Below are 9,985 nucleotides of genomic sequence, written 5' to 3' on the forward strand. Positions count from 1 at the left end.
GCAGCAGTAATAAGACACAGACTTGACTGCAGACAGTTTTTACTACTTCTTAAATAAAGCTGCAATATATGCTGAGTTAATATGCAATATTATTTGCAAAGGGAATAACCTTGAAACTTGCTTTTATATTAGGCTGCTTCTCAGTCAGCTCTGGTTTTCCTTCTGTCGATGTTGGAATAAAGACAGGATTTTGAGTACTGTGATAGAAAGGTGAGCACAAACCAAAACAAGCATGTCTCCATCAGTGTATTTCTCCTTTCTTCTAGTTTTAACTTGCGGAAAACAACCATTGTCCTATTCTCATCCTCAGTATCGCTTACTGACACTGCTCTATAGCTGTTTTCAACAATCTCAGCTATCAACCAACAAAGGAACTTAACCATACATTATGAATAGCACATGTAAGTAATTTTTTTTTATTCTTGTAGCACATGCTTATCTTGTACAGAAATGTGCTTAAGATTAAAATCATCTCTTTGTAACCTTTTTACTGAAAGGCAAGTATATCTAAGCAGCCCTTCTGTAGCATATTAATAACAGGTATATATAACTCTACGTCATTCCTGGGACATGCAAAATACACACTTCCTGTGTTACAGGAATGCCAAGGATTTGTTAGCTCAGGAGCTCTCTGTCAGCTTTGTATTGTATGTAGCATTTCACATCAATGCTTTTAGTCTCAGGAATCAAAGAAGCCTTTGCATTTCAAGTTTGGGTTTTTTTTTTACAAATTCTGAAGAGAAATAAGCTCTTCCTCCTCTGAAGAATCTCTTTGGATGGAAGTATTAGCACAAAAATAAAGCAGAAAAGAGCTGTCATTGTAACAGCAATCTTCTTTCTCCTGGAGTGATGGTTTAGAACAACTACAAAGCCACGGCCTAAGTCTTTAATAACAATCTTCTCCTTTCACATTTTAGATTAACACACCTCAAAATAGAGCAAACAGATATATTGACAACATCTGACAGAGAATTCAAATGCTTACTAGTGATATAAATCTTTTTTTATAACTACTGAATAACCACAGTTAAAAGGATTGATGTTTCAGGGTAATAATGAATCATTATATTAGTGTTGATATAGTTAAAAAAAAGGAAAAAAATTACATAAAGAAAACCATTTCTTGATATGTAGATTTTTAAATTAATGGTATCATTCTGGAAATTTTGAATTGCCTTCCTCAGAAGTATATGCAGTCTTCACTTTCATGAATGATTGCAAGGGAGTCTAACTTAACACAAAACATAGGCCAGAAAGTTGGACACTCAGCTATAAAAGTGGGGACATTCAAAAAAAGAAAGCCCTTTCTTCACATCCGCTTGTAAATTACCTACTTAGACTTTCTCAATATCCTTTAAACTTTAACATACGAAGCACAAAAATATAGGAGCTAGGATAAAAGGGAGTTTGAAAAATTTTTGATCAGAACTTTTACATTAAATTTTATTCTAGTGGGGGGGCGGGGAGCAGAAGTTTGGATGTTACTAATGCACACATGTATTCTGCCCAGTACATTTGTGTGTCTTGAATGTGGATAATCCCAATCATGCATGAGTTTCTTGAAAACAGAAGCCCTCCCTCTTTTTTCACTATTGTCCTTCCACTGAGGAAATGAAAATAAAATCATGCTTCTCTTTCTTCTCCCCCATTTGTTTCCCAGAAATCCTAAATGGCACTTAAGAAGAGCTGCACTCCTTCCTTCTGAATTCATGTGTGTGCACACATTCCTCACTGACCCCATTTTGGATCAGCTGCAGTTAGAAAATGAGTTCATGTTAAGATAATATCAACCAATGTTTGAGGACACTTGAATTGTATGAATATTCATTTTTTTAAACACACATACAAGCTGACCTTTTAGTTTATATTCCCAATGAAAGTGAGACATGCTTACATAGGAATGGATATCCATGCGTTATAGAGGGAAAAAAAGAGACAAGAGGAATGTAAGACGGACCATGACCTGAAAACACCACTTTAAATTATCTGTCATTATTTGCATAGGTAATGAAGGTTTTATGCGAGTTATTTCCTGAGGTTTGTAATAGGAGATAGCTACATAGGCTATTTCTACACAAACTGACACAATTTAAGAAGTCTTTTCTCATTGCATATATTTGAACTCCATGCAATGTGTAAAGCACTCCTAGAGGTAAGATAACTAAGCAATGTTTATGAAGCTCAGAGAACATGTACACTATTATTGGAATAGTTAGCTTGGCATGCACACTATCACTGACAGGAACCGAACCAAGTCTCTTGCAAGTCATTTTTTTCCTTACAGGTCTTTCAGGCATTGTACTGGCTTGCCTTACAGACCAGGCTATCTGTCTCTTCTTGACCACTCCAGCCCGTTTTATTTCTTCAAGTGCTTTAAAGTAAAGCCTTTCTTAGAAAGAGGCAGTATCTCCCTCTATTAATCCCTGCGATTGTACTCTGGGAGATCTTATCTCTGAACCACTATAGATATTATGAAGGGAGGAGCATTCGTGATCCAAATATCTAGTAACTGGAGAGAGCACATCCAGTGCACATGCACACAGATGTAGTTCTTCTGGATGGCATGTATCCATTGTGAAAATTCTAGGCAGAAATAAAGGCACAAGGTGAGGGACATCTACTGTGTGCCTGCAGGCTGGCTTCGCAATATACAGACAATGAGCCTGACACATCCAGTCTGAACTGGGCTCCAGTGCATGTGTTGCTGTTAATGTATGCCAGTAGCCCTGCCCCCTAGGATTCCCAGTGCTGGAGCAGGAACGTCTCATACTTTAAATGCACTCATCAGCTTGGCTGCTTGGGAAGTGGGGGGGCTGCCTCACCCCTGGGGTCAACTTGCACCAATTCCCTCCAAGTCTCACTTACACAGGGTCCTACCCAATCCCCAGACAAATCTGTAGCAGAGAGCTTCATTTCGAAAGTCTACCTTCTTCCAAAGGTATGATTGTGTCAGGTGTAGATATTCACTGTTATCCATATGAGTCATGAAAAAGGAGTCTAGCAGACCTGAGATTTATGATTTAAGACAAGTGCAGCGGCATTCAGCTCAATGTAACATCCCCATATGTGTTCCATGGCTTCATAAATTACATTGTTTCAGAATTTTTTTCAGATACCCAAGTGAGACCTACTGCCTCCTGAACCTAAGGAACATTTTCAGACTTTATTAAAAGGCACAGAAAAAAAAACTTGTTGTAAAGTAGCAGCAGCTAACCAAAGTGAAGAATAATCGCATGCTTTTGTTAACAATTTTGCCACTTCATTCTTTGGCTCAGAACATTTGCTTGCTCCAATGAGTTGCTGCTTTTGAAGTACTTATTTAACACTTCCTGCTCTAATGCTGCTTCAACTGTATTATGTAAAGAGCGTTAATTAGGAAAGAGAGCAAAAGAGAATTACATCACTATAATAACAGTACTTGGCATTTAAAAGCATCTTCAGTTTGAAGTTTGACTTCAGTTTGAAGTTTGAATTTTCACAAACTACTAAGTAAAAATGCTCTTAAAAGTCTATGCCTTGCTACAATGGAAAGATGCTCCATGTTCTCGGATCTGTACAATATCTACTAGACAACTGTTCATCCTTGCCAGCTTTTAAAGTCACAGAGAGACAGAGACAAGTGAAATTTTCAAACCACCAAGAACTTTTTCCTAATGTCACATCAGGCTGAGAGCAGTGAGCGAGCATGTAGGCTGCTACTCAATTTAAGAATAAAGAAGGGATATAAATGCACTCAGACTTCTCTTCCACATGGAATACATTAACATTATATTGTGTTGCAATCTTGTATAGGCAACAATGTCTGAGACACACTGGACACTAAAAATTCCACTTGATTATTATTGTCATTGTTTATGAAGATGAAATCTATAATGAAGCCACAAAACTATCCTTGATATTGTGTCACTGATTGTAACTTGTCATAAAGTAAGAGAAAGTTGAAGATATCTCAACATATTAAAACAAAAAAAAACCAAACCACTACGTGAATATGAACAATCCCTCCTATCCCTTCACAAACTCTCACACATCCAATTGTTCTCAGTCTCCCAGAAAAAGTATCAAAAATGCTAAATGAACTAGGACAACGAAAAGAGAGAGATTCTTCCAAAGGACTGTAATTTCCAGCAGGCAAGATAAGATAGATTTGTGTATATGATGGACCTTACCCTGCCACCTAGCTTACCAAAGGAAATGCACTAGTGGCTGAAATCCCATAGCTGTTGCCCTCACAGCTGCTCCTGCCATGTCTCTTACCATTACCACTGCTCTGCAACTTCCCACTGAGCTGCCAGGAAAGGTTTACCAGAAATACAAGCTAAAGCAATAGCACAGCAGGTCTCATTTTAAGCCCCAGCACTTTTCATTGAGTAGCTACAACCACAAATACTGGAACACTTTTATATGGGACAGAAAAAGTGACTCTGCTATTGTTTAGAATAACGACACAAAAAGGTCTTCTTAAACACTAAGCAGTTAGAATAACAGATTATTCACATTTTGGGGGGGTCCTGGTCACCAAAAAAAAAAAAAAATCCCAAACAAATAAAAAACCAAACAAAAAACCAAACCAAACAACCCTCTCCCTCTCCTTTTCTTGTTCTTACTCTGTTCTTAATTTCTCAACCAGTTGTTCTCCCTGCAAACCACTCCTTGCTTCTTAGTTTTGTGTCTACAACCTCACAAAGCCTTAAGCCCACCAAGTTCTCTCTCCTCTACTCATTTCTTTCACCTACTTATTTCCTGAACAAGAGTCCCACTCTCTAAATCAAGCACCTTTTGCATTCTACACTGCTCAGCTGAGCACTCCACTTCTGACACTTCTTCTCCCTCCTGTGCCACCCACTTGCTGTGGCATGTAGATTGCCCATGTGAACTCTGCTTCACAGAACCTGATGGTCCCTGCTGTACATCTAGGAAAATTCACGGCTCATTATCTCCTGGGAAAAACTTGATGATGGTTTTCTTACCTAAGAAAAGCCTTCATAATTCTGCTTTTACTCTTTTTAATGTTAGCTGGAAGCATGAAACTCTAGAATTGACATAGAACCCTTGATATTTCTCAGTTATGCACAGCCCTTCTCATTATGCTTTATCAGTATTTGATGAAAAACAGACAAGCCACCTCTCTTTTTCTGCTCTCAATCTATGTCTGTTTCACCTAATTAGCACTTTATGCTAGCAACTGCCTTTTATTATGTGCTTAATATAGTGTATAGCACCGGGAAACCTAGATTTCTACTGCACCCCTATATCCAAATAATGATTATTAATCCTTTTTCTCAAGTACCTTACATTTCACCCCCAGATTCACCTACTGCAGTACCTTTTTTATAGTATTCAAGTTACTCTATGATTAAGGGAGTGGAACACCTCCTTTAAGAGGAGAGGCTGAGAGAGCTGGGTCTCTTTAGCTTGGAGGAGACTGAGGGGTGATCTCATCAGTGTTTACAAATATGTAAAGGGTGGGTGTCAGGATGATGGAGCTAGGCTTTTTTCAGTGATATCCAGTGGTAGGACAAGGGGCAATGGGTGTAAACTGGAGCATAGGAGGTTCCACGTTAACATCAGGAAGGACTTCTTTACTGTAAGAGTGACAGAGCACTGGAACAGATTGCCCAGGGGGGTTGTGGAGTCTCCTACATTGGAGATATTCAAGGCCCTCCTGAACAAGTTCCTGTGTGATGTACTCTAGGTTTCCCTGCTCTTGCAGGCGGATTGGACTAGATGATCTTTCAAGGTCCCTTCCAACCCTTGGGATTCTGTGATTCTGTGATTTGGTTAAGGTTGCTCTAGACATATGATTCAATCCTTCCATCACCACAAAAGCCTTTATATATACAAAATAGTGATACCCACCTTGGGGAATACTGCTTTCAGGAGATTACTTTGACAATTAAAATATGGTGGCTATAAAAAGCTAACTACACATTTTCCAGCACAGACCTCTTGACAAGACCAGAGCCTTGATTTTGGAGTCATTCTCTACTCCTGAATTTCAAGGCCAGGCAAGCATTTTCAGTGTAACAGCACCTTCTGCATCCCTCGAGTACACTGCTTCTGCTATTACAGAAAAAACCCAACAAACCAACCAAACAAGGAACAAACCTCACCACACTGAAATATGAAAAGCAGATGATTGCTGTCTCGTTCCTTCAAAGCTCGTATCTTTCACACTTTATATGTGTCTGAAAGACGATAGTCATTTGAAATATGAAAGCTTCCCTGTAGAAAGATGACCACACAAGGCTATATGCAATAGGACTAAAAGCTTTTCTCCTTTTGTGTTTGCCAGGTGCAAAACAAACCCAGGCTTTGTTGAAACAGCAATCCAACAGAGACGAAAAGAGGTAACAGCTGATCATCTCTCCCCCATGAAGACTAAAAGGGAAACTGAGACATTAGAAGATAAATCTTTGCATTTTAAATAACAGACATTACTAAATCCATATCATGTATGAGCCAGCCTTAAGATGGTGATCAGAAAAGTCAGAATCTCTCCTGTGTTCACAGTTACATTGTTGTTACTCTCCTTCTGCATCACTCTCTCTGCTTAACACCCTGGGTTCAGGCCCCCAATTTAGCAAACTGCACAATGTTAACCCTATAATGTATCTATTTCTTTCTGCCTTCTCAGCACAGTATTACTACCCATGCACTGCAGAGAACATATAATGTACTGCAGTCTGCACTTGTATACTTGGTCAATAAATAAAATATGGAATATTTATAAAGAACTTGCACCCATCAAGCTGAATGCACAACATATGATTTTATCATATTCAGCTGTACTTTCTAAAAACAGCATTAGTCTTCCTCTTTTGTTGTGCAACAGCATATGACTAGATTTTCATCTCCTCTGAAATGCTTAAAGCCCCCCCCCCCGAAACTCTGAACACATTTTTTTGGTGATTGCTGGCTCCAGTAATCTGTTCATTTATCAATTACTTAGTCATGGATCCTGAAAATTGGCAATGTCAAAGCTTTTGCTGACTGCTAATTCTCCTAGGTGATGTATATTGCACAAATAAGAATGCTACATAAAGATGTCAGCATTACATACAGCACAACATTTTCCACTCTCCCTGAAATGATTTATCATAGTCATGCTCATATTCAGCCTCCTTCACCATAATTTATTGGGAAGTTGTTCCATAATTGCTGATATGACTTTGCCAAGAATTATATGATGAGAAGATTTCAGTCATTAACTATCTAGAAATAACAAGTATTACCCTCACATATGACAATGAAAGCTACATTGACACTTCATCCAGTCACATCACTTTCCATATCAACACATATTACCCCTTCTGAAAGGGCTCTGTGTTCAGAGGAAAGCCTATGAAAACAAAAACATGAACAAATAATTCCACAGGCAAGGAAAGAATTTAGATATACAGTTGTTACAGTAGATGGTACAATGAAGCTGACTGATTTATTGTATCTAAATGCACAGAGGAAACATTCGTACATTTATTTCCCTGGTCATAATATTATTGCACCTCATGCTGTGTTGCACGCTACAGCCCAGTTTCACTGCAGAAGAAATCGCACATCCATTCATTCTCTTGGATATTTCTCTGCCTTTAACGCTACAAGCACTAAGGCAAAAAAAATAATGCCTAGCAGTTGCCTTTCCAGTCCACATTTACATACTTAAACATACTTGCTAAGCATCATCAGGCATTATTGGATTCAAGAGAGCTCTGGATGCATCACACCATTGACCTCTTCAGCATTATTTTAAAACCATGCTTCATGTTTCAGTGACCAAATATGGACTTAAAGTTAAGCACCCATTTCATTATGATGACAGGTATACCTTGCTATACCCTGTTGCTATGGTAACAGATATAGTAGCCATAAGATTTATGAGAAAATGTATTCCCAAAAGGTAATTTTTTTCGTTCTCACTTGCCTGATCATACCAAACTACCTAATTCAAAAGAGAACTCAGAGAATACGCTTGTAGCTGACATAAGCAGGTGCTACAAGTCTTGCATTCACCTTCTTTGGGTTTGAATGTGGGAGATAATTTATATTGATGTTTTAATCAAAAGATGTACAAATTCTTGCTTCCAGATGAAACTAATGACAATTTAAGAGAAGATAATACGCTAACCAGGACTTAACTGACTACAGCTATCCCAAGCTCCGACTGATGCTGGGGTCATACTGTACACCCAGCCCTCAAAACAACCACAAGAAAGTCTAACACAACTGAACTAGTACTATGATGTGGCACAATTAGTTGCAAACCAAACATTTACAATTTTAAGTGCTTCCATAAAGGAGGAACAATATGATATTTATATTGAATTAAAATATCACCTTGTATAAAGATAATACATCTCCGTAGTCAGATTTACAAAAAGAGATAGTTATAGAGGACAAAACAATCTGAAGCAATTGTAGGTTCATGCTGCCAAAGAAACCACATCCCAAAAGACTTCAGAACACATTTTCTATTTGTACACAATTCCCGTTCCAGCCCTACTCACAGTGCACATGGTGCTTCTGAATCTTTTTCAAAACACTTTAGAAAGTGGGGAAAAAAATTAGAAAATCAACACTTCTCAGCTATAGTGATATCATTCAGTGCTATAACCAAGAGAATTTAGAGCTAGCAAGGGCTAATGGCCACATTAAAGGAATAAATAAATCATTTCACCCCAACTACAAACATGTAGCTCTTTCCCTTACCTGCCTCCTGTCCCTCTGAGATGATGATGAAGAGGAGGCACTTCGATGGGATGGAGTGGATGTTTTGTGAGCTGGAGATAAACTCTTCTCTTCTGAACTCATATTTGAAGCAAACTTGTACTAATGATCTTGTGCTCTTATCACTCATGTACAAAAAGGCAAGGGATAGTCTTCTGCATCCTTCTGTTTCACAGTTTATGGACAGCCAAAAAGGAATTCAATCTCAGCTGAACTGCACCTTAATAAAGAAAAATGTGAGAGAAAGAGTGAATGAATACACCTTTGCTCCAAAGTAGCTCTGCAGCAATCTGTTGACAGCCACTATTTAAACCAACAGAACTCCCATTTTTTTATATGTCCCTCCCTAATGACAAGGTACAAACACATTGTTCTGCATTCTCACAGAAGATTAAAGTGGTATTACATTATTTCAAATAACCCTACAGAAAGGCTTAAGGAATTGACACCAATTCTCAGGCAAAGTTCACAAATCTTTGATCATTATTTCATCTTGCATAGTATCATACTATTATCAAGTAACTACTTAGGACTTCCCATTAAACACAAATACCACTGAACACCCCATTATATAAGCACTTCTTCAAAATCTTGCAGTTAAATTAAGGATTCTGAAAGTTGCTTATTAAAATCTGTTCCGTCTTTCCAAGTCAGTGGCCTCACTGAAGGGGGTGGACAATTCATTTTCACTCCCCTGCAGCCCATGAAGGAGATGGATATTCCTGAAGGAACTGTGGCCTACACTGAGCAGATTTTTCACTGAAGGACCATATGTCAGAGCAGCAAAAAGCGCAAGGAGGCAGGAGTGGCAAGGAAAAACTGCTATGTACCAACCACAAACACCACCACACACCCCACCATGCCACTTGGGGCAGGGGAAGACTAGAGATGTCAGGAATGAAGAAGTGAAGGTGAACCTGCAAAAAATGGGAAGGAGGTGTTGTCATTTCTCATTGCCTAAATCTATTTTAATTTGCAATAAATTAATTTTTCCTGAATTTTGCCTGCAACAGTACCTGATAAGCAGTCTCTTTGTTGTTATCCAGACCTATAAGCTTTCTCATTCTATTTTTATCCCACATGCCACTGATGTGGGAGGGGTGAGTGGCTGGGTGGGCATTTGGCCCTGACTGGCCCTGGCTGGCTAACTCAAGGCAGCTACAGGGTCCTGTTTTACTATTACTGTTTACTCAGCCACTGCTATGTATATTACCTCTTTGCAAGTATTAAATGCTTTCTCTCACTTACTTCTGCCCACCCA

At 38.6% G+C, this 9,985-nt stretch overlaps 1 protein-coding gene across 1 annotated transcript in view; it reads right to left on the bottom strand.

Annotated features, from left to right (window-relative positions):
* OSBPL6 (oxysterol binding protein like 6) overlaps positions 1–8,844 on the bottom strand; it is a 48,891-nt gene extending 40,047 nt beyond the window's left edge. The window contains exon 1 of the mRNA XM_005152571.3: positions 8,707–8,844. Coding sequence (XP_005152628.2) covers positions 8,707–8,808 — 102 coding nt within the window. The 5' untranslated portion in view covers positions 8,809–8,844. The remainder of the gene's footprint in view (positions 1–8,706) is intronic.
* Positions 8,845–9,985: the final 1,141 nt, after the last annotated feature.

Source organism: Melopsittacus undulatus, chromosome 8 (genome assembly GCF_012275295.1).
Source record: "Melopsittacus undulatus isolate bMelUnd1 chromosome 8, bMelUnd1.mat.Z, whole genome shotgun sequence".
Lineage (NCBI taxonomy): Eukaryota > Metazoa > Chordata > Aves > Psittaciformes > Psittaculidae > Melopsittacus > Melopsittacus undulatus.